We start from the raw sequence: 25263 nt of genomic DNA, 5'->3' as shown, positions 1-25263 counted from the left end.
AATCAAGGACACTCCTGATAATTCTTATTAAATCAGTCTTTCTTATTAGATTTCCTCCAGGCTGACGTGTTGTTTCCAAACATAATTAATATAAACGTGCAGAAAGGCAGAGGAACAGGAAGGTTTATTAAGTCATTCTGCATCTAAGTTAAGTTTGTGAATAACTTATTTTGCTCCTGAATCACAAAAACTTATCCGTGTTCCTCCAGAGGGTCAAATTAGACGTGGTTTCAGATATATATAGATATATATCGGGTCTCAGGGTCAGCAGCTTTAGCAGGGGACCCCAAACTTCCCTTTCCCGGGCCACATTAACCAGCTCTAACTGGGGGATCCTGAGGCGTTCCCTGGCCAGTGTGGAGATCTAATCTCTCCACCTGGTCCTGGGTCTTCCCCGAGGCCTCCTCCCAGCTGGACGTGCCTGGAACACCTCCCTAGGGAGGCGCTCAGGGTTCATCCTTACCAGATGATCCTGAACCACCTCAACTGGCTCCTTTCAACACAAAGGAGCAGCGGCTCTACTCCGAGTTCCTCACGGATGCTGAACTTCTCCCCCTCTCTCTAAGGGAGACTCCAGACCCCCTCCTGAGGAAACACATTTCACACGCTTGGACCTGGACCTGGTTCTTTGGGTCCTGACCTGGACCTGGTTCTTTGGGTCCTGACCCAGCTTTCATGACCACAGGTGAGGGTAGGAACCAGGACTGAGCGGTAGATCCAGAGCTTTGTCTTCCTCAGCTCTCTTTTGGTCACAACGGTGCGGTAGAGCGACTGCAGCTCCGCCCCCGCTGCTCCGATTCTCCGGCCAAACTCACGCTCCATCGTCCCCTCACTCGGGAACAAGATCCGGCTGGTTGATATTTTGGGCTAGTCCCTTTGTGGACCATGAATGGAGCGTGGACTGGTGGCTGGAGAGGTGCCAGTTCATCTCTTGGGCACTGCTGAGGTGCTGTTGAGCGAGGCACCGAACCCAAACATGCTCGGGGCGCTAAGCCATTGGCAGCCCCCTCGCTCTGACATCCCTCCATTAATTGCATGTACAGTATATAGGTCGTGTTTGTGCATGTGTGTGTGTTTCAGGCCTGTGTGTGTGTGTGTGTGTGTGTGTGTGTGTGTGTGTGTGTGTGTGTGTGTGTGTGTGTGTGTGTGTGTGTGTGTGTGTGTGTGTGTGTGTGTGTGTGTGTGTGTGTGTGTGTGTGTGTGTGTGTGTGTGTGTGTGTGTGTGTGTGTGTGTGTGTGTGTGTGTGTGTGTGTGTGTGTGTGTGTAACCTGTATAATAATCATAACAGAGTGAAAAAATTGAATTTAGATAAATAAAGTAGTAATTCTTCTTCTGTGCTGTCGTCAAACCAAACTCTCATTGGTCGAACACTTCTGGAAACGCCCAGCAGAGGCCGCCAGAGTGCTTTGACGGGTTCAGGGGTGTTTTGTTTTTAGTTTCCAGCTGAGATGTGTTGATCCCGTGAGAATCCCAGGCTGCGATCCTGGAATATTAAGCCTGAAAGACCAATACAGTCGAAGGTGTTTGAAGCTCTTTGTGCGTTTAATGCTTTAATGCTCAAAGTCAAGTTAGAGAACCAGACGCAGAGGCTCTAAATGTTGCCTTGGAAACTGGTGGGAGCTGAATATGGAGCCTGGCTCTGCAGCTCAGCCGTCAACGAGTGAACACACACACACACACACACACACACTCTTAAAATGACAGCTTTAACAGAGGCATGTAATCACGGACGTGTGTGAAATAACCACTCCGCTCCATTAAAGTCAACAGTAAGTGATGATAACAGCTCCGTTAACCGCCTCTGGAGCTGTGACTGATGCTGCGTTCGAGTTGTGCTGGATTTCTGAGCTCCGAGTCACAACTCTCAACCGAAATGACTCGGAAAGGCGGACGATCCACACAACCCCCAGGTTGACATTTAAAGATGGCGGCCCTGGTCCACACTGGCCTGGGAACGCCTCGGGATCCCCCAGTTAGAGCTGGTTAATGTGGCCCGGGAAAGGGAAGTTTGGGGTCCTCTGCTAAAGCTGCTGCCCCCGAGACCCGACCCTGGATAAGAGGCTGAAGATGAGATGAGATGATGAGATGTCCTGGTTGTAAATGATATCAAATAGCCTGCATATCCCATATTTCAGACAACTGCTGATCACATCACATTGAGACAAATGGGTTTAAGTCGACATGTAATTGATAAAATGCGTGTGTGCAGGTGTTAGAGCACTCGCCCGTTATTCACTGATGACGGATCAAACGCCGATCGATACTTTTTGTAAACATGAAATGCGCAGAAAGAAAAACAGGCTGTGTTTCCTCTTCCTCCACCGTGTTTGAGGGGCGCTAAAGGACCGCAGGACAAGGTGAGCGCCAGAATAACTTTCGTAAATGTTGTTTCCTCTCCGGTTTACGGCCGTTGGCTCCTTTTTTTCCGACATTGTAACCGAAACGCTGATAGCTCGGGTGTGACATCATAACCAGCTCCGACGTCTGAGGTGATGCAACACACCATAATGTAACTTCAGCCTGGCCTTGTGCACATCCCTGATTGTGGGTAATATAGGAACTAGACCATCCATCCTTATGCTGCATCCCTAAGCGCTGGGACATGGGACCTCTCCTACCTGGTGTTTAAGAGCTCCGACTTCAGAGCGTCCCACATCATTTAAGTCGAACGTAAACAGAAAACATGGACGACCGCCATCAAATACGTTAATAAACATAGTGTCCAGCAGTGGATAAATATACTCATCTCATCTTCAGCCTCTTATCCGGGGTCGGGTCTCGGGGGCAGCAGCTCCAGCAGGGGACCCCAAACTTCCCTTTCCCGGGCCACATTAACCAGCTCTAACTGGGGGATCCTGAGGCGTTCCCAGGCCAGTGTGGAGATCTAATCTCTCCACCTGGTCCTGGGTCTTCCCCGAGGCCTCCTCCCAGCTGGACGTGCCTGGAACACCTCCCTAGGGAGGCGCCCAGGGTTCATCCTTACTAGATGATCCTGAACCACCTCAACTGGCTCCTTTCAACACAAAGGAGCAGCGGCTCTACTCCGAGTTCCTCACGGATGCTGAACTTCTCCCCCTCTCTCTAAGGGAGACTCCAGCCCCCCTGGAGACGGTCCTCGTGTGTTGCAGCGTTGGTGCACGTGTGGTTGTGTTGTCTGAGAGACGGTGCTCGTGTGTTGCAGGTGGGGCACCCAGGGGGACTTCACCACGACGCACCCTCTGCCCTCGGTCAAAGTGAAGCTGTTCACAGAGAGCACCGGGGTCCTGGCTCTGGAGGACAAGGAGCTGGGCCGGGTGAGACAAACACACACACACACACACACACACACACACACACACACGCACAGGACACAGACCCACACATGCACACACAATGGACACAGACACACACAGGACACACACATGCACACACGCACACACACACACACAGGACACAGACACGTACACACACAGGACACGTACACACACACACCCACACAGGACACAGACACGCACACACGCACACACACACACAGGACACATACACACACGGGACATATACACACACACAGGCACGAACACAGGACTCAAACACACACGCGCGCACACACACACAGGACACAGACACACAACACACACACACAGGACACAGACACACACAGGACACAGACACACACACGCACAGGACACGCGCACACACACACACACACACACACACATGCAAACACACACACAGGACACAGACACACACACCACACACACACACACACACACAGGACACAGACAGGAAACACATGCACGCACACACACTCACATTCACAGACACACAACTCACGCACGCACACACACACTCACACACACACAGGACACACACACCCAAACAAAAACACACACACACTCAGGACACAATAAACATGCACAGGATACAGACGCACACACACACGGGACACAGACACACACGTACACACACGCACACACACACACACAGGACACACACACACACAGGACATGCACGCACACACACACACACACACACATAGACACAGGACACACACACACACACAGACACAGGACACACACACACACAGGACACAGACACACACACACACACACACACAGAGTTAGACATCATATGATTCCACCGTTAATCATCATTTTAAGCAAGACTGATGATTTTTAACCAATCCCTGCCCTCCCTCCTCTGTGCCCCGCCTCCTCCCTCAGGTGGTCATGAATCCCACCACCAACGGGCCGAAGCAGGCCGAGCTCCACCGGATGGTCGTCCCCAAGAACAGCCAGGACACGGAGCTCAAGATCAAACTGGCCGTCCGCATGGACAAACCCCCCAACATGAAGCACAGCGGGTGAGTCTGCAGGGGGGGCACGGGGTCTCGGGGTCTCAGGGTCGCCAGGGGCCAATGCGTCTCAGGAATAGACTGGTTCTGTTTCTGTTTGTCTGCTGCTTCGTAGTTTGACTCTACATTTCTCCTGCTGTGTCCTTTCATCTGCTACTGTCTCGTTTACGTCTGCTACTGTCTCGTTTACGTCTGCTACTGTCTCGTTTACGTCTGCTACTGTCTCGTTTACGTCTGCTACTGTCTCGTTCACGTCTGCTACTGTCTCGTTTACGTCTGCTACTGTCTCGTTTACGTCTGCTACTGTCTCGTTTACGTCTGCTGCTCATTGATCTGAGACTTGAGCACCTTTATGATCTCTGCAGTCTGCGATAACACCTGTGTGTTGTTTACGTCTGCTACTGTCTCGTTCACGTCTGCTACTCATTGATCTGAGACTGATCAAAGGCACAGCAGTCCGTGAGAAGACCCCATGATCTGTCTTGTTACGTCTGCGACTGATTAAAACAACTCAAACATTGAAACATTCTGTGGTTTGTAAATAACTCTGTGACCTTGAGTTCAACTCTTTGTGCCTCACGGGTCATTTTGACCCCAGGACGACCTTTGTACCTTTTTTTGTACAGCTTACACAGAAATGTGAATAAAAGCAACATTTCACTTTTTCTACTGTTGGTGCCGATCAAGGCAAAGTCCTAAAATTTCAAGTTAAAAAAATAAAGTTTAGGGGATTTTTTTTTGGTTTTTAACAACAGGAGGGTTAAATGTCTGCGCATGGTCCCTCCTTCTTTTTTCTATGTCCCAACAGGCGCACAGGAAATGACCTCAGAACCGCCGTAGGCCTCGTGCTCGTACACGTGCGCACGCTCGTGCTCGTACACGTGCAAACGTGCTTTACTAAAGCCCACCTCTCCCAAACGGGCCGTGGACGGCAAGCGTGCCGCTCCTAGACGTGGTACGGTTGCACTCACACTGGTCAAAGGAACCAGACTTTACCCGTGACACGTGCTCGGGCACGGTACGGAGGCACAGTGTGAGTGCGCCCTCAGTCTGAGGATGGGATGACTGTCATATTAACATAATATAATCCATTAATTCACACGTATGCATTAATCAGGGCTTCATTGATTTGGGATTGTTAAAAACGAAACAGATTTTAGAGGAAAAATGGATTTAGAACCAAAATGGCGGCGATATATCGAGAAAATAAACCTTTAAAGTGGATTTTGCACCGATATGACTCTGCAACAGTAGTCAGAAGGCTGCTGCAGATGTGAAGAAATTGTCACATGTCAGATTGTGACCCCTCAGTCCCTCTGTCACATCAAGCACAACTCGCATCCCCTGGTTCTTCTCTGGGCGTCCACTGTTCGGCTTCCCGGTATAGACTTGCATTTTCCAAGCGTAGCTTGATTTGGCATCGCAAGCCACCCATGACTTGATCCCATATTTTGCTGGCTTGCTGGGCATATACCGCCGGAGAGGACAACGACCTTTGGACAGAAGACTTGAGTAGGTGGGAAAGAGTTTGAGTGGCATTGTGGCTCGGAAAATTGGCCTTCCACTCTGTGCATCCCACAGACTAGCTGCAGCCTCACCTCAGGACCTGAACACACCGGCTAAGATCAGCAGCCCTGAGTAGGCCTGCAGGTCAGTCTCATCCATCTTTTTCCAGCTGTCTCCGTATTTGAGAAAACCCTCCAGATTTGTCATCTCCAGGATTATTTTTTCTATTGCTGGTGTGATAAACAGGTAGAGTGTAGAGACAATGTCATGAGCATGAGAAACGGCATACCTTGTGGGTCCTGGGGTCGTCTGTATGACGTTTTGTTCTGCGTGCCTGCCGTGTCGGTCACATGCTGCTGAGGACCATGTTATCCTGCCAAGTCTCTCTTTCAGCTTCAGGGTTTTCTTCTTCTTCTGAAGATGATTCATCATGCTCTGGTTTCTCCCCATCTTCTTCTTCTGATGCATCCTCCACTTCCTCTTCTGAATCACAGTTGTCTCGCTCTAGAGCCTCTTCAGCGTTGTAACGCACACTCACGGCTTCAGCACAGACAGAGTTCGGGGCCCTGTCGTCTGCAGCACCTTTATAATCTCTGCAGTCTGCGATAACACCTGTGTGTTGTTTACGTCTGCTACTGTCTCGTTCACGTCTGCTCCTCATTGATCTGAGACTGATCAAAGGCACAGCTGTCCGTGAGAAGACCCCATGATCTGTCTTGTTACGTCTGCTTCTGATTAAAACAACTCAAACATTGTTACATTCTGTGGTTTGTAAATAACTCTGTGACCTTGAGTTCAACTCTTTTGGCCTCACGGGTCATTTTGACCCGAGGACAACAGGAGGGTTAAATGTCCTCGCATGGTCCCTCCTTCTTTTTTCTACGTCCCAACAGGCGCACAGGAAATGACCTCAGAACCGCCGTAGGCCTCGTGCTCGTACACGTGCGCACGCTCTTGCTCGTACACGTGCAAACGTGCTTTACTAAAGCCCACCTCTCCCAAACGGGCCGTGGACGGCAAGCGTGCCGCTCCTAGACGTGGTACGGTTGCACTCACACTGGTCAAAGGAACCAGACTTTACCCGTGGCACGTGCTCGGGCACGGTATGGACGCACAGTGGGAGCGCGCCCTCAGTCTGAGGATGGGATGGCTGTCATATTAACATAATATGATCCATAAAATCACACGTATGCATTAATCAGGGCTTCACTGATTAGGGATTGTTAAGAGTGATACAGATTTTAGAACCAAAATGGCGGCAGATACAGAGAGAAAATAAACCTTTAAAGTGGATTTTGCACCGATACGACTCTGCAACAGTAGTCAGGAGGCTGCTTTTCTAAAGAAATACTCTTGTTAGAGAATATTTAGCATTATTATGAACAGAAATATTATTATTATATTCATCACTGCTGTTTTAGATTTAAGCCCAAACACATCAAACATCAAACAAACCTGTGGAGGCAGTTCTTTCTTTCTACCACAAGATGGAGGCAAAAGCTTTTTAATCATCTAGAGAGTGTGTATTTGTGTGTGTGTGTCCTGTCTGTGTGTGTGTGTGTGTGTGTGTCCTGTCTGTCTGTGTGCGTTTGTGACTCTGAGAGTCTCTGCGTCGGACGGGTCCTCTACTGTACAGTTTATATCATAATGAAGGCTGTGGTAGTCACACCGCTCTGAGCACAGATTGGCGGCTGTGGCTCAGTGGGAAAGTGGGTCGTCCTCCATTTGAGAGATCGGCGGTTCGACCCCCAATTCAATTCAGTTCAGTTTTATTTATAGTGCCAAATCATAACAACAGTGATCTCAGGACACTTCACAGAGTAGGTAAAGACCACACTCAATGACTTATTTATGATTTACAGAGACCCAACAATTCCTCTGTAGAGTACGGTGGCGTTGAAAACCTTCACTATAACAGACAGGAACGTCAGACAGACCCAGCTCTGTGGAGGACGCACATCTGTCTGCACCCGAGAGAGGAAGACAAGGAGAGAGAGAGAGAGAGGAAAGACAAAGACAGAGCTCCCCCGGTCCACATGTGGAAGTGTCCTTGGGCAAGACACTGAACCCAGAGTTGCTCCCTGTGCTGCGCATGAGTGTGTAAATGTGTGTGAATGGTTACATTAGATGGTCTGTAGATGTCGACTGCCGTCAGTGTGAAAGCGCCTTGAGTAGTCAGAAGACTAGAAAGGCGCTTTATAAGTCCAAGTCCATTAAGGGCGCACTCACACTGTCCTTCCGCACCGGGACAAAACCGCTTCTTCAGCTAAAGCCTAGTGCGTTTGACCAGTGTGAGTGCAACCGCTCCACGCATAACTGGGACCACGACCCGTCTGAGAGAGGTGGCACGTTTGCACATGTACAAGCACGAGCGTGCGCACGTGTACGAGTACGAGCAAGAGCACGAGGCCTACGGCGGTTCTGAGGTCATTTCCTGTGCGCCTGTTGGGACGTAGAAAAAAGAAGGAGGGACCATGCGCGGACATTTCAAACAATGGCGGTGAAAGGTTCACGTTGGTGTGATGCGGAGGTGGAGTGTTTACTGCAGATTTGGTCGATGAAAAGATTCAAAAACAGTCGACAAGACGCACAAAAACTCCGAGGTCTACGGAAAGATCTGGAAACAAAGCCACGCATCGCCATGACGTCATCAATGCGTGTGACGTGTTACGGCGTGATGACGTATAGGCAGCAAGAAGCATTCTCCGAGGCCCAGGTAGTGTGAGTACAAACGGGCCTGGAGGGGGGGACAAGGACCCTAAAGCACGGGGCACGGGACGGAGGCACAGTGGGAGGGCGCCCTAAGAGACAGAAATACAAAAGAGAGAAAGAAACTTGTCTGCAGTTCTCAAACCCGTCCACAGGGGGTCAGTGTGCGTCCAGCTCACGCCCGCTCTTCTTCACGTGTCTCTGGTTTATTAAACACACAGTCTGAGATCCACCTGCTGAACGGTTCATCTTATGTCTTTTATTTTCTCTCTTCATTCAAGTGATTTGATGCTGTTTTTACGGTGAATCCGCAGAGTATAGATATATATCTATATTTATATTTATATATTTATATATATACTAACAACAACACGCCACATGTGTCAGAATGACTCTAACGCAGGCGTCTGTATCCTCTGCTATCAAAGAGCCGTGTTTCCTCTTCCACCAGATAAAATTTGTCTGGAGCCGCAAAAAAAACATTATATTATATAAAAACATATTTGATGTCACAGCTCAGCTTCATATAAAGTCACTGTTGACATTTAATTCCTATTATTACCATAAAAATGTAATTCCTCACCACATTTCAAGCACACAGGTAAGAAATCATCGTGTGAAAGGAAATAAATATTTCTACGCAACAAAGTTTTTGGGGGTTTATCCGCGGTTAGCGTGTCAGTGCAGGTCACCAACTCAACATTAGCCACCTGCAGGGAAGGCGCTGGGCCGTAGAGGAAGGATGTGACGCATCTTTTAGTTTCACGTCATAGTTTTAAAAAATCACCTTGAATTCTTAGGGCGCCCTCCCACTGTGCGTCCGTCCCATGCCCCGTGCTTTAGGGTCCTTGTCCCCCCCTCCAGGCCCGTTTGTACTCACACTACCTGGGCCTCGGAGAATGCTTCTTGCTGCCTATACGTCATCACGCCGTAACACGTCACACGCATTGATGACGTCATGGCGATGCGTGGCTTTGTTTCCAGATCTTTCCGTAGACCTCGGAGTTTTTGTGCGTCTTGTCGACTGTTTTTGAATCTTTTCATCGACCAAATCTGCAGTAAACACTCCACCTCCGCATCACACCAACGTGAACCTTTCACCGCCATTGTTTGAAATGTCCGCGCATGGTCCCTCCTTCTTTTCTCTATGTCCCAACAGGCGCACAGGAAATGACCTCAGAGCCGCCGTAGGCCTCGTGCTCGTACACGTGCACGTAAATTTGACACTTTTCTATTAAAATTGTCACTTTTTTCTATTAAATTTGACACTTTTCTAATAAATTTGACACTTTTCTATTAAATTTGACACTTTTTTCTATTAAATTTGACACTTTTCTATTAAATTTGACGCTTTTTTCTATTAAAATTGACACTTTTTCCTCCTAAATCTGTTTCTTTAAACCCTTAAAAAAAAGCAGAAGCCGCCGCCTTAATGTTTAAAAACAACATTTTCAGATTTCCAAAATGAAAAAAACATGAAATCCACAGTTTGTTGTGTATTCTGAAAAACATTTTTTAAACATTTTAAAGTGTAAAAATTTCTCAAATCCCATTTAAACTGCAAACTCTGAGCTTTAAAAACACGTTTGTCTTTATAAAACTATAATTTACCCATAAAACACGCATCGTTTCTCTTCTCCTGCTTCTACTTCTACTCCGGTGAGCGCGTTGACCCCGTTCTCCGCACAGACGACGCCGCGGTGATCCGTCTTCTTCCGCGGAACTTTCTCCTGTTTCAATAAAACAAATCGACGCCTCATCCCTCTTTTATTAAAGTGTGAATATCCGGCTAAAAGACCATTGGAGGATGACTGTGTATTTGCTCTGAGGACTGTTAAATGCCCGCAGTGAACTCTTTAGAGTCCGTCTTCTGGAAGAACACGCGGCTGCCATCTTCTTTCACAAGTGGCCGGTGAGCGGCGGCCGCGGTTTTAACCCGGAGCGGTGCAGAAACGGCCCAGATTCTGCGTCCAGACGTGCCGCAGCCTTGACCGGAGGCCTTTTTTCTTTAAGGGCGGGCGCCGGGGCTGAAGAAAGAGGTCTCGCCATCGATTGATTTTCCTCACTTGCACTTGCCTGTGTCCCACGCTTCAGGAGGCCCGCGGAGCAGCCATTGATTGAGAGGCCACGCCGGTCATTCTTTCATTCTTCAACGAGCGGCCGTCTGTGTGTCACGGCCTCAGGACTCATTACTCCCTCCTGTATGGGTGTTTTATTATACATGGGGGGAGGAGATGAGTGTGAGCGATGACTGACTGTGGTGAAATACACTAAAATATGAGCACGGGCGTCAAAGAGCTTTAAAATAGACCCTCGTACAGTGACCCGACACACCCGTCCGGACTGGTGGGCCGTGAGACTCGGAGATGCACAGGATTTACATGAACAGCTGTGATAAGAGTCGGACTCAAATGGCTGCGGAGGAATACGTTGAGAAAAACTAGTGCCAAAAGAAAAAGGGCTGTTTTCGGACACCTTTTGTTTAACGTGACTAAAGGAGGTTTTGCTGCGGCAGTAGATCAGTCTCTAGGTGACTCGACTGGGAACTGTAGGGTTGCCGGTTCGAGTCCCTGTGTGAGTGTGGACTGGTGGCTGGAGAGGTGCCAGTTCATCTCCTGGGCACTGTCGAGATGCTGTTGAGCAAAGCACCAAACCCCCAACTGCTTGGGGCGCTGAGCCGCTGGCAGCCCCCTCGCTCTGACAGCTCTCCATTAACTGCATGGATGTGTGTGTGTGTGTGTGTGTGTGTGTGTGTGTGTGTGTGTGTGTGTGTGTGTGTGTGTGTGTGTGTGTGTGTGTGTGTGTGTGTGTGTGTGTGTGTGTGTGTGTGTGTGTGTGTGTGTGTGTGTGTGTGTGTGTGTGTGTGTGTGTGTGTGTGTGTGTGTGTGTGTGTGTGTCATGAATAATAACAGTGAAACATTTTTATTTCCCCTAGCAGGATAAATAAAGGTCTTCTTCGTCTTCTCCTTCTCCAGGTTCTTCTTCTTCTCCTCCTTCTTCTTCTTCTCCTCCTCTTCCTACTCCTCCTCCTCTTCCTCCTCCTCCTCCTCCCTCTTTGCCCCGGCCGCTGCCCTCGACCACAAACACCTGAACTGTCCCTTTAATCTTTGATTTTCCTGTGAATCTTTTCTCTAGTTTGTCCTAAAAACAGTGAAATACGTCAAATCCTTGTTTTTCCCTCTGACGTCGTGCTTGTGTGTGTGTGTGTGTGTGTTTGTGTGTGTGTGTGTGTGTGTGTGTGTGTGTGTGTGTGTGTGTGCTGTTGTGTGTGTGTGTGTGTGTGTGTGTGTGTTTGCGTGTGTGTGTGTTTCAGGTACCTGTACGCTGTGGGACAGAGGGTGTGGAAACGCTGGAAAAGAAGATACTTTGTACTCGTTCAGGTGAGAAACAGACGAGTGTTAACGAAACGGACTCAAGGTTCAAAGTAAAACTCAAATCACTCCAAAGAGACCGTTCGAGAAGATGAAGCGTGGGTTTGTAATGAAGGTTTGATCCGCTCTGTCAGGGATAAGTGTGTGTGTGTGTGTGTGTGTGTGTGTGTGTGTGTGTGTGTGTGTGTGAGACGCTCCAGCCTTCACAGAGCACGCCCTCACACTGTGGCGTTTTTAAAGAAAAGGCAGTCGATGAAATAATCAAACACAATTTAAGGGTTTTAAAGAAAATCATTTCAGTCCTCGCCTCCGAGCCGAAGTTCATGAAGTTTTAGTCTCTTACATCTTCTTTTACGCTGTTTTGCTAACGATGAAGGCATTCAAAGGTCTTTTTTAACCACTAATGCTGCTGAAAATAACAGCAAACCTCTGCAGCAGCATGAGAAGAGTCCCTACACACAAAACAAAGCACCAATGGGCTCCTTCCACTGTAATGGACTTTACTATGAGAGGAGCTGGTACAGGGGCCAGTAGGTAAGGGGGCCCTCCCACTGTGCCTCCGTCCCGTGCCCCGTGCTTTAGGGTCCTTGTCCCCCCCTCCAGGCCCGTTTGTACTCACACTACCTGGGCCTCGGAGAATGCTTCTTGCTGCCTATACGTCATCACGCCGTAACACGTCACACGCATTGATGACGTCATGGCGATGCGTGGCTTTGTTTCCAGATCTTTCCGTAGACCTCGGAGTTTTTGTGCGTCTTGTCGACTGTTTTTGAATCTTTTCATCGACCAAATCTGCAGTAAACACTCCACCTCCGCATCACACCAACGTGAACCTTTCACCGCCATTGTTTGAAATGTCCGCGCATGGTCCCTCCTTCTTTTTTCTACGTCCCAACAGGCGCACAGGAAATGACCTCAGAACCGCCGTAGGCCTAGTGCTCGTACACGTGCGCACGCTTGTGCTCGTACATGTGCAAACGTGCTTTACTAAAGCCCACCTCTCCCAAACGGGCCGTGGACGGCTAGCTGGCCGCAGCTCAGCGCAGACCTAAGTCTTTAAAACACTCTTTTAATAAACTCTGGCTTCACTAACTACGCTGATGCTGCTTTGTTGTGTGTAGGGACTCTTCTCATGCTGCTGCAGAGGTTTGCTGTTATCTTCAGCAGCATTAGTGGTTAAAAAAGACCTTTGAATGCCTTCACCGTGTTAATCACTGCTGTTAGCAACTCTCCTGGATTTCTCCATTAATAGTTGATACACACAAAAAAACTGTGTGCGTGCGTGTGTGTGTGCGTGCGTGCGTGCGTGCGTGTGTGGGGCACCTACTTGCCTCAGCTTCAACGGGGAACATTTTCAATTTGCCCCAAAACAGATCAGTGTTGAAGTATTGCTTTGTACTTGTGTTTTGAGTGAGAGAGATAATGTAGATAATGTGCCGTATAAAAGGAATAATAAGGAAACACATGTGACATTTGAGACCACTGTGCACGAAAACTGTACAAATACAGGATCTCAGAGTTGGTCCTGCACCATTGTCGTCCCTGTAAACACCAAAATACACTTAAAACTCAACACCTTCACCACAACTTTATAAAGAAACCAATACTTTCATTGCACCACACTGCGAAGACGTCGTTTCATGCGTAGAACAGTGGGTCGACACTTTCCGGGGGTCACACTCGACGGGTTCTTCGATGGCTGTGAAGTCCGATGCGGGACTTTTGCAAACGCGGTTGCAAACGTCACAGGGGAAGTTTCCATCTCGAGCCGGCTGCTGATGGCGTCGAGCGCGCTTCTCATCTGCTTTGCGTTCTAGATCTGACGTATAGATCCCGACGCCTTCTTCACAAGAAGTTCGCCGCTTGTGACAGTCAGTGGCGAGGGTCTCAAGGGCCGGGGGTTAAGAGATGTTTTCAGGTGGTCTTTATAGCGCTTACGCTGACCTCCTGCAGATCCGCGGAGAGCTCTCCGTATAGTACTCTACGCGGGAGTCTATCCTCTGGCGTTCTTGCAACATGTCCCAGCCGGCGTAGATGTATAACTGCACCACATATATACTGTAGGACACACACGCTCTTACTCTTGCGTCTCTCCCCTTTTGCAGGTGAGTCAGTACACGTTCGCCATGTGCAGCTACAGGGAGAAGAAGGCCGAGCCCCAGGAGCTGATGCAGCTGGAGGGCTACACGGTGGACTACTGCGACCCTCAGCCAGGTACACACACACACATGCATGCGCGCTGAGAGAGCATTACAGAGCAGCAGCCACATGAAAACATGATTGATAAACGAGAAGAATGTCTGTGGGAAGTGTAATTATAATGCAGCCACATAAAGTGAGACCAGTCAAGGTCCTCAAATGTTCAGCTTCGACTCAAACAGACTTCCCACTGACTCACGCGCTCTCCTGTTCTTTGTACGTCTGCGAGGAGCCTTAAGTGGCTTCTCTGCGACTCGTCCATAAATCGCGGCGGTATTGATGCGATTGAGAGCTGAAGCCGTGATGTCACGTCGGCGTTTAACCTCCGCTCCGCCGTCTTCTATAACTCAGGGCACCCTCACTGTTCTCAGCGTGATAATGAAGTCTCAGGTTTTTCTTTCCACCACCGAACCCTTTATTTTCAAAGTTTAACAAGTGGTTACTTAGTTAGCACAGAGGAAACCGCAGCTCCCATGGAAATGTACGCGCGGGGGTCACGTCGACTTCTTTCTTCTGTGCCCTGCTGTTACTGCAGCGGCGTCTTTACTCACCTCATCTGCTCCACACGCCGCGTTTAAAGGGACACTTGTTGTATGAGCTACGACAAAGGCAGGAGTCCAGAACACAGACCGTTCATAATCATAGTAATAATAATTGCAGAGCACTTAAACATCCAAAGAAATATCACGGTGCTTCACACAAAGGTCAAAAAGTCTGATTGCAAAACAGGTCAATTGACGTGAACTCGTGACATTAAACAGCAGGAGGAGAGGGTTCCTGGTGCGAATCCCGGCTGGGGCCCTTCTGTGTGTATGGAATGCCGTTCACCGTGGAGACGAGAGGATCCTGTGATGAGTTTACAGATGACGAAGGAAGGAAGAGGTGTCTGACAGCGGGGGGAGGGGGTGAAAATATTCTTAATTTAGCATACGGGCGACGCGGTGGTGTGGTGGTTAGCACTGTCGCCTCACAGCGAGAGGGGGGGCTCTTCTGCTGGGGCCCTTCTGTGTGGAGTTTCTCATGTTCTCCCCGTGTCTGCGTGGGTTTTCTCCGGGTTCTCCGGTTTCCTCCCACAGTCTAAAGACGTGCAGGTGTTTGGTTCGACGGTCGTTGGCACTTGGAGCACAAAGGGTTCCAGTGACATCATCGGCCTTGTGAGAGGTTAAATACCTGGATCTCCACACCAGTTAGTTGGACCAGTCCCAGCCTGGTCCTGGTCCTGGTCCAGTCCCAGCCTGGTCCTGGTCCTGGTCCTGGTCCTGGTCAGATGCGTACATGAACTGATGAAGCCTCTTGGATGAGAGGTGACAAATTGATCCACTTCCTCCCACTGCGCAAAAGTGAAAATATCCCAAATCCGGGCGCCACCACGTCTGCGATTTCTGCAGTAGCGATCCAAGTCCCGCCCGTACACCCGCCCGACCACAGAGATGATCTGACTTAACCACATTTCCTGCCCCGCTGTTCGATCCTGACCTTTTTTCTTTATGTTGTTTCCTTTCCTCTCGCTCCTCAGGTCTGCAGGGCGGCCGCGTGTTCTTCAACGCGGTGAAGGAGGGCGACTTGGTGATGTACGCCTGTGACGACGAGCAGGACCGGGTGCTGTGGGTCCAGGCCATGTACCGGGCTACGGGACAGTCCTACAAGCCGGTCCCACCGCCGCAGAACAGAACCACAAACTGCAGAGGAGGACTGCAGAAACCAGCGTCCCCCATCAGTAGGTTCTCTTCAAAACTGCACTCTGGACGACAGATACGGGGAAGTTAATGTCAGGATCAGACCGTGCGCGGAGGTTAAAGTAAGAGAAAGAACCTAGGAGGAGGTATTCTTACATTTAATTTAATTATTACACAGAAAAATCCAAGTAAACAGAAGTCTCTCTCTTAATTATCTTAACTCGTCGTGACACAAACTCCAGTAAAACTCACCGAACACGTCTTAAGGCGCACTCCCACTGTCCTTCCACACCGCGTCCCGTGCTTTAGGGTCCTTGTCCCCCCCTCCAGCCCCGTTTGTACTCACACTACCTGGGCCTCGGAGAATGCTTCTTGCTGCCTATACGTCATCACGCCGTAACACGTCACACGCATTGATGACGTCATGGCGATGCGTGGCTTTGTTTCCAGATCTTTCCGTAGACCTCGGAGTTTTTGTGCGTCTTGTCGACTGTTTTTGAATCTTTTCATCGACCAAATCTGCAGTAAACACTCCACCTCTGCATCACACCAACGTGAACCTTTCACCGCCATTGTTTGAAATGTCCGCGCATGGTCCCCCCTTCTTTTTTCTACGTCCCAACAGGCGCACAGGAAATGACCTCAGAACCGCCGTAGGCCTCGCGCTCGTACACGTGTGCGCGCTCGTGCTCGTACATGTGCAAACGTGCTTTACAAAAGCCCACCTCTCCCAAACGGGCCGTGGGCGGCAAGCGTGCCGCTCCTAGGCGCGGTACGGTTGCACACGGGTCAAACAAACTAGACTTTAGCCGTGAAACCCGTTTAGGCACGGTACGGATGAACAGTGGGAGTGCGCCCTTAGTCAGTGCTTCAATGTGCGTCGTTCCTTTTTAAATAAAGAAATCAAACCAAGCGTGACGCTCCATTTACAGTTTAGCGTTCCTAACATGCAGCGAGCGAGCGATGAAGCACGAAGAAAGTGCAGAGATAAACTACGAGCGGCGTCATCAGCAGCTCCTTCCCTCTTCATCTTCTCACCCGTCCGTCTTTACTCTTCTCTCCTTCCTTACGTTCATCTATTATTCTTTGGTTTCCTTTTTCCTCTCCTTCTCTCCACTCCTCGCTCCTTCTCCTCACTCGCCCGTCCGAAGCTCCTGGTGGTCACAAACTTGACAGGGTGACTTGAACTTTTCTAGATTTTTCTGTGCTTGTATTATTTATTCTCTCTCTCTCTCTCTCTCTCTCTCTCTCTCTCTCTCTCCCTCTCTCTCTCTCTTCCTTCTTGTCCTCGCCTTCACCTGCGAATAATTGCATTCATTACCCGCGTGTTGATGGGCGGATGGCATCCGCGCGCTCGCCGGGCCGAGCATTGTGACATGAAGTGGAGCCTCACACTGAGAGCTGATTACAGGCGGTATTTGTGTAAACTCTGTGTTTGCGGCGGCCCGTTCTCGCCCGCCGCTCGTTAGCGCCTAATGGAATGGATTGAAGCGTTAATGGCGAGAGGTGCTGACACGCTGTTTGCAAGAGGAAATAGAAGGTGTCCCTGAAATAGCTCTTAAGCGGGTGCTAAGTGCCGCTCTGTGTGTGTGTGTGTGTGTGTGTGTGTGTGCGTGCAACAGAAAGTCTTTCTCGCTTTAATAATGATTGTGTCGGTGAACCTGAGTCCTCGTCCGCGCTCAACCCCGCAGGCGTGTTTCATCAATGTGGAGGTTAAATTACAGGAATAACTGCAGGTGCACACACCGCACACACACACACACACACACACACGCGCGTTGTTATTTAGCATTAATAAAATCATACTTCTCCCGTCTTGACTTATATAGAAATGGCTTGGAACACAAACAAGCCGCTCTATTCCTCCATTTGAAGGTTAATAACGCGGAGAGAAGAGGCGACACGATGAGAGCGGAGACACATCATCTCCCTTTTGTTCACGCCTGTTTTCAGCTTTGTGTCTTTGGAAACGTCTTCGGAGCACAAAGCACCACAACAGGGAGCAGCGGCGCAGTTTATTGACCTGTGTGTGTGTGTGTGTGTGTGTGTGTGTGTGTGTGAGAGAGCAAACAATGAAGCCGTTTACACGCGGAAGTCGTGTTAGAGACTCGCACGTAGCAGGCTGATGACTCCTGTCAGCCCTCAGCTTCTGTTTTCAGGGATCGGCTCTTCCTCTCGTTCACCAGCTCACGTCCAACAGTGTTCTTACCCTAATTACGAAGGTTCGACACGTTAATGTGTGTGTGTGTCGATAAGCTGTGTGTGTCGATAAGCAGCAGTCATGCTTTCATACTTTTGACTTCATCAGTCAGTCCAACAGCTCCACTGGTCGCCAGTCAGGTCACGCATCGCCTACAAGATCCTCCTGCTCACCTACAAGTCTCTCCAGGGACTCTCACCACCACACCTCACAGATCTCCTCCACCCCTACACTCAGTCACGCTCCCTGCGCTCCTCTGACAAGGACCTGCTGGCCCCACCCTCCCACCACCCCCTGCACCAGGTTGCGGACTTTTGGGGGCTCCATGTCCGATCCGCCCCGTCCCTGCCTGTGATCAAATAGCACCTCAAAACACCATCTTTTCACCAAGTGCTTTGATCCCACAGTCAAAAGTCCCGTGAATATTATGCAATTAATCTTATTTCCATATTGATTTGGTATTTGGGCCTTGTTGTGTAACACTTTATTCTGAAAACTGAAAATTGGACGTGAACACAACAAAAATATCTTAAACGCAATTTGAAGACTTAAATTTCACGTGTATTCATGTAAAGTTATTACTTCATCTCCTCTCTGCAGTTAAGACTTTAATACCGCAGAGTGAGACAGAACGACAGTGACGTGCTTACCTTCCTGTCAGAGTTTTATACTGCAGAGTGAGACAGTAGGAGGCCTCGGGGAAGACCCAGGACCAGGTGGAGAGATTAGATCTCCACACTGGCCTGGGAACGCCTCAGGATCCCCCAGTTAGAGCTGGTTAATGTGGCCCGGGAAAGGGAAGTTTGGGGTCCCCTGCTAAAGCTGCTGCCCCCGAGACCCGACCCCGGATAAGAGGCTGAAGATGAGATGAGAAGAGAGTGAGACAGAAAGACCGTAAAGTGTTTACCGTAAATATCAGAATACAGGTGCACTACAAATCTAGGGCCGGATGGTTTGACTACAGAGAAGTGAATGACGGCTCTCTTAACTTCGCTGGCCGTTCGTAGTGTTTCCGAAGTACTTGACTTTCATTCTGCAAACCTTGCATACTGAACGAGTCGTGTCCAGCTTCTCCTTCCCTGATGGTGGTCACATCCTTAATGCACCTGGCAGAGACTGACGAGCAGCAGTAGCTTCCTGCAACAGTGTTCTACGGAAGCCGCAAAGTGCGCAAAAAAAAATCAAATTTCCAAAGACGTGCAGGTGTTGGGTTCATTGATGACTCTAAATCACCCGTAGGTGTGAATGGTTGTCTGTCTCTGTTCGTCTCTATGTGTCCTGTGATAGACTGGCGTCCTGTCCAGGGTGGACCCCGCCTCACGCCTGATGTCAGCTGGGATCGGCTCCAGTCCCCCTATCTTAAAAGATAGGAATGGCGGTTTTGACATGGATTGATTTCTTGTGCCCGCCCCTAACGTGAAGTGAGGTTGTTGTTGTGAGCTGCTTAACTCATCGTCAGTGCGTTACCTTCAGGAGACTTTGTAAAGGGCGAGGTCACACATTAGACAACCAAACTGACCCACTGAGGCAGCAGTGAACCAGCAACTCCTGCGTTCTGTGAGGTAAAATCCCTGTTTTTGTCCGTGGAGTCTGGAAGCTTTGAAGAGAACAGATAACAGCATCTTTTCCTTGTCTGACAGCGAGGTAGAGCTGTCAGACAGCGAGGTAAAGCTGTCTGACAGCGAGGTAAAGCTGTCTGTCAGCGAGGTAAAGCTGTGCATACATCCTGAAATGTAGCGTACACTTAAACCTTTATAGATAGCTTTAGGTGTTGATTGAGCTTCTGCTTCAGAGAGGACAAACGCACGAGCGTGAGGAGGCTAAAGACGCTCCAGGACACGTCACTTCCTGTCCCCCTCTTGTGCGTTTTCCCTGCACTTCACATGAAACAGTTCAGCGTTCAAACGACCCTCAAACAACGTCCAAACGAGTGGAAATCATCCGGCCTTTTCTCCCGCCGACTGCGGCGTGCGTCCTCCGTGTGAACGGACGGGCCCGTTGAGGGTCGAGACTCGCTTCTGAAGTTGTTTACACCTGTCAGTTGTGTGGTGTTTTTTAAAGAAGCAGGTGGTCCGTTCTGCGACGAGGACGATCCCGAGGAGAGACTTGTCCAAACTGTCCGTTCGTTTTAACCTCCCAAGATTTCGGCGGCGCCCTCGAACGCAGCAGAGCAGCTGCGGGACGCGTTTGCGTTGCTTCTCTTAAACTTTTCTCCCCCCTCCTCGAGTTTGTTTGCCGGCTCTGCGCCATGAGAAGCCGCGCTCGGCCAGACGAAGACTGATGAGACTTGTCGGTCTGCATCTTCATCTCCGCTCACCCTGACATCATCCTTGTCGCCGCCGCCACGCTCCGACAGGCAGATCAAGTCACATCTCTCGGCCTGGTGCACCTGAAACTGAAACGCTCTCCTTCCTCCTCCTCCTCCTCCTCCTCCTCCTCTTCGTCTGCATCAATAACCTGCCATCAGCGGCCGAGACCACCTCTCAGAGCAGGGTGTCACATGGATGTGACTGTTGCCGTGACGATACCAATGGAGCCCAGACAAGATGGATATGGAGAGATTGAGCACAGACCCCCACCCTCCCACCTCATCACACACACACACACACATCCTCACACATGTTGTAGATATGACACCAGAAAACAAACAACCCTCGCATTAAGATTTTATGGATTTATTGCGTTTTTAGCTCATCTGACTCAAAAACGGCTCAAATTGATGCAGCAGAATCAGAGATATCATGTTTTTTTAATCTTTCTTAAAGAGGACCTATCATTTTTCATCTTTTCTGACCTTTAAATGTAGTTTTAATGTTTTATAGCCATGTTTATTAACACCAAAGTGTCAAATAATGAAGTACTTGCACTTAGACGTGAGCTCTGCTGAACGTCTGGGTCGCCTGTGCTCAGCTCTGAACGCTAGCGTGTCGCTCGCTATCAGAGATTTCTGTGAATGTCCTGAATTTGTCTCCGTAGAAGAATCCTGACCTCCCCGTTGGTCACGCTGCTGCACACAGACTCAAACTGTGAGCTCTGAGTTCGGACACTTTTACGCTGTTTTGGTGTTTATTTTGGAGGTTACCCTGTTAAAGCTAACGTTAGCATGTTGCACCGCTAACGCTGCTAGCTTCCATATAGACGTTGATGTCAGCAGCTGAGGTAACTGATCCCGTATAAGATAAGAGGCTCAATATTGGTCCATATATAAGGAGCACCGGATTATAAGACGCACTGTAGGCTTTTGAGACATTTGAAGGTTTTTAGGTGCAACTTAAAATGCGGAAAATACAGTAATTCAATACGTTTACACGTTTCCTTTTGAGGCTCACGCATCGTTTCTTGCTTTAACCCCTGAATGTAATTGTACATTGCATGTTTTATATTGCTAAATATTCTTTCATAGAGTTATTGTTTAGTAAAGCAGCTCTCTGAGCCTCTCCGCAGAGTCACATTGGCGCAAAATCAGCGTAAAATCCACACAGAAATGTCTTTTTTCATCGCAGTTTAAGAAATCCGCTCTATGGGCAGCCACATGGGTTATCTGAGATTACCTTTCCTCTGCTCTGTGACTGTGGCTCAGTGGGAGAGTGGGTCGTCCTCCGTTTGAAAGATTGGCTGCTCGATCCCCGTCTTCCCCGGTCCACATGTCGAAGTGTCCTTGGGCAAGACACTGAACCCTGAATTGCTCCCCATGCTGTGCATGGGTGTGTAAATGTGTGTGAATGGTCAGATTAGATGGTCTGTAGATGTCCACTGCCATCAGTGTGAATGTCTGTGTGAATGTGACAAACACTGTGAAAGCACCTTGAGTCGTCAGAAGACTAGAAAGGCGCTTTATAAGTACAAGTCCATTTGCCATTTACCAAATAGGCACACGTGTGTTTCTCATCTCATCTTCAGCCTCTTCTCCGGGGTCGGGGTCGCGGGGGCAGCAGCTTTGTGTTTGCAGAACTCTAATTCATCTTTAAGTTATACGATTTTCATGTCTGATATTGGTTATAGCGTGCATTTTCTCAGCGATGGCCGTTTAAACGCATCTTCATTCTGTAATTTCTCCGTCTGTCGGCTGCTTTCCATCGACAGTGACGGGGTTCAAGTCCCAGTGATGAGAAGAGAGACAGTCCAGTGACCAGACACACCATCTGTGCCAGGAGCTGTGACACCCATCTATGTTTTCTGTCTCACACACACACACACACACACACACACACACACACACACCCTCCCCCTCCTGCAGATAAAAGCTGAAAGTTGGACTTGACAGGGATCAACGACACTCCTCCGCTGCCTGTCCCCCAATCAATACTCCCCCCCCCCCCTCCCTCCTGTTATTATCAGCACTAATCTATATCTCTTTGTCTCGTTTTCTTTAGAGTCGCTTCCTTCGCTCGCTGTCTTTTCTCCAAATTACATTAAGGACAAATCCGCCGTGTTTTTTGGAGGTAACGGATGCAAAAATGACCTACATCGGAATTAGGCGGGGGGGGGGGGGGGGGGCAGGCCACGGGAGCCGAGGGGCAGAAAGTGACAGAAAAGTGGGAGAGTGAGAAGAAAGGGAGAGGAGCTTCGATTGGAAGTTGATTGTGGAGATTTCACTTTTGCTGTCTTTTTTTCCTCTTTTGAACAAAAGCGACAAAGAAAGAAAGAAAGAAAGAAGGGTTGGGGGCGTGGGGGGTGAGGGGCGTCACAAATGTCTGAGAGTCCTCGCGGGCTTCTCTGCGTCCGCACACAAAAACAAAAAATGGCAGCGTTGATAAAAAAGCGATCACTAATGCTCATCTCAGACGCGAGGCCGCGGGCGTCGCAGGCGTGGAGGCAGGCCGCGGTCTTTTGTGTGGCGCCATGTGTCACGCTCAGAAACTTCCCATCCCCGATAATGTACTCGCACGATAAGAGCAGGACGCCGAGTGTTAGGCTTTTCACTTGGCGGGGCCATTAACAGGAAGCCCCTGAAAGGACTGGAAGTGAACCCGGGTTGTTGCTCGGGCTGTTCTTTCTTCCCTCGCTGACCCCGAAGCCTCGTTATCGCTGTCTCCAGCTCCGGGCGATGCACGACCGGACCGCAGCGAGAGCTCAGAGCTCCGAGCATGTGAAGTAAAGTGTCAAAGTACTTCATTAGTTCAGATTCACTGACACTTTGAGTCCCGAGGTGTTCCATATTTTGCGTATCAAAGCTTGATGTACGCTCTTTGTTGCACGTGTTCCCCGAATACTCACCGGAGCACCAAATATGGATTCATCCGCCGCTGAAAGTAGTCCCTTGTTTGATCCAAAACTACAGTGAGCAGCTGTTTTAGAGAATTAGTTCTTATTTTAATTAAACTATATGATTGTGAACATAGGAGCCACTTCATCCGGCTGTTCAGTCTGACGTTACGCCCTTTCAAAATAAGATTTCCTGGTCCAAACGCTTCGTTGAAGACTGACAGGAAATGAGAGAGAGAGGGGGGAAGACATGCAGCAAAGGGCCGCAGGTCGGGGTTGAACCCAGGCCGCGGCGGCGATGACTTTAGCCTCTGTACATAGGGCGCCTGCTCTGACCACTGACCACCGGGCGCCCCAGCAAAGGAGAATGATGTCATGGAAATGGAAAATATCCATCAGTTCATGTACGCATCTGACCAGGCTGGGACTGGACCAGGACCAGGACCAGGACCAGGCTGGGACTGGACCAGGACCAGGCTGGGACTGGACCAGGACTAGAACCAGGCTGGGACTGGACCAGGCTGGGACTGGACCAGGACTAGGACCAGGCTGGGACTGGACCAGGACCAGACTGGGACTGGACCAGGACCAGGACCAGGACCAGGCTGGGACTGGTCCAACTAGCCGGTGTGAGATCCAGGTATTTAACCTCTCACAGGCCGATGATGTCACTGGAACCCTTTGTGCTCCAAGTGCCAACGACCGCCGTTAGAGTGGCAGTCGTCTCGCCGTCTGCTCTCCTCCTGGCTGCTTTCATCCGTCTCCCAGAGTCACTCCCAGTGTTTTCCTCATGTCGGCCATGTTTGGCGATTGTGTTGTGTCAGCTGAGAGTTCTGACAGCTTCACACGAGGATCTGTAGCCAACCGAGGTGTGTGTGTGTGCGTGTGTGTGTGTGTGTGTGTGAGGCGTGAACGATTGTGAATCTGAACACATGTATGTATCGCCTCTTTAGCTGACGGTGTTGTGCAAAGAAATCTGTGCCGTCATTCGTGCGTTTTTCCTTTTCTTGCATGTACTCAACCCTGGTTTGGTTCGTCACACGTCCTCAAACACTGGGACACGTCACGCACGAGTCTCACAGGTTCACTCTCTGAGAAGCTTTCGTCCACTCTAATGATGAAGAGTTCTTAAAAATTAAAAAAACGGCGTCTAGTGGAATAAAAACAATAATAAGGTCAAGCACGAAATCTATCAGAGTGAGTTAAAACAATGGTGATCGATCATGTGACCCGCTCATGAGAGCACTTGATGCCTCTTTGCTGAGTTTTCACATCCATGTGTGTGTGGAGTCCGTACTGTCCATCCGTACCGTGCCCCAACAGGTTTTACGGGTAACGTCTAGTTCTAGTTTGACCAGTGTGAGTGCAACCGTACCACGTCTAGGAGCGGCACGCTTGCCGTCCACGGCCCGTTTGGTAGAGGTGGGCTTTAGTAAAGCACGTTTGCACGTGTACGAGCACGAGCGTGCGCACGTGTACGAGCACGAGGCCTACGGCGGTTCTGAGGTCATTTCCTGTGCGCCTGTTGGGACATAGAAAAAAGAAGGAGGGACCATGCGCGGACATTTCAAACAATGGCGGTGAAAGGTTCACGTTGGTGTGATGCGGAGGTGTGGTTGCCCCCCAAAGGGAGCTTCCTCTAGCCTCCTCTGTACCTCAGGTCTCGCTGCCCGGCCATGTCTCTGTAGTGACAGCCAGTGTGTGTGTCTGTGTGTGTGTGGGTGTGTGTGTGTGTGTGTGTGTGTGTGTGTGTGTGTGTGTGTGTGTGTGTGTGTGTGTGTGTGTGTGTGTGTGTGTGTGTGTGTGTGTGTGTGTGTGTGTGTGTGTGTGTGTGTGTGTGTGTGTGTGTGTGTGTGTGTGTGTGTGTGTGTGTGTGTGTGTGTGTGTGTGTGTGTGTGTGTATGAACGTATACATATGTGTGTGTGTCTCTGTGCGTGACTGTGGGGGTGGGAGGCTTCTGTTTTGATTTGATTTGATTTGATTCTCTTTTCAAACACTTGATTTTTGACTCTTGCTTCCTGCTCAGGTCTGGATCCGTCGCAGCGTCAGGGCGTGGAGGAGC

At 49.6% G+C, this 25263-nt stretch overlaps 1 protein-coding gene across 5 annotated transcripts in view; it reads left to right on the top strand.

Annotated features, from left to right (window-relative positions):
- Nucleotides 1–25263, top strand: part of cadps2 (Ca++-dependent secretion activator 2) — a 136801-nt gene that overhangs the window by 19717 nt on the left and 91821 nt on the right. For all 5 annotated transcript variants that reach the window (XM_083917255.1, XM_083917254.1, XM_083917252.1 and 2 more), the window contains exons 5-10: nucleotides 3183–3294; nucleotides 4204–4343; nucleotides 11863–11929; nucleotides 14026–14134; nucleotides 15636–15836; nucleotides 25228–25263. The exon at nucleotides 25228–25263 is cut by the window's right edge and continues 101 nt beyond it. In XM_083917255.1, the coding sequence (XP_083773381.1) occupies nucleotides 3183–3294; nucleotides 4204–4343; nucleotides 11863–11929; nucleotides 14026–14134; nucleotides 15636–15836; nucleotides 25228–25263 (665 nt within the window). The remainder of the gene's footprint in view (nucleotides 1–3182; nucleotides 3295–4203; nucleotides 4344–11862; nucleotides 11930–14025; nucleotides 14135–15635; nucleotides 15837–25227) is intronic.

This window comes from Echiichthys vipera (assembly GCF_963691815.1).
Source record: "Echiichthys vipera genome assembly, chromosome: 7".
Classification (NCBI taxonomy): domain Eukaryota; kingdom Metazoa; phylum Chordata; class Actinopteri; order Perciformes; family Trachinidae; genus Echiichthys; species Echiichthys vipera.
This window is presented reverse-complemented; position numbering and strand designations above follow the sequence as displayed.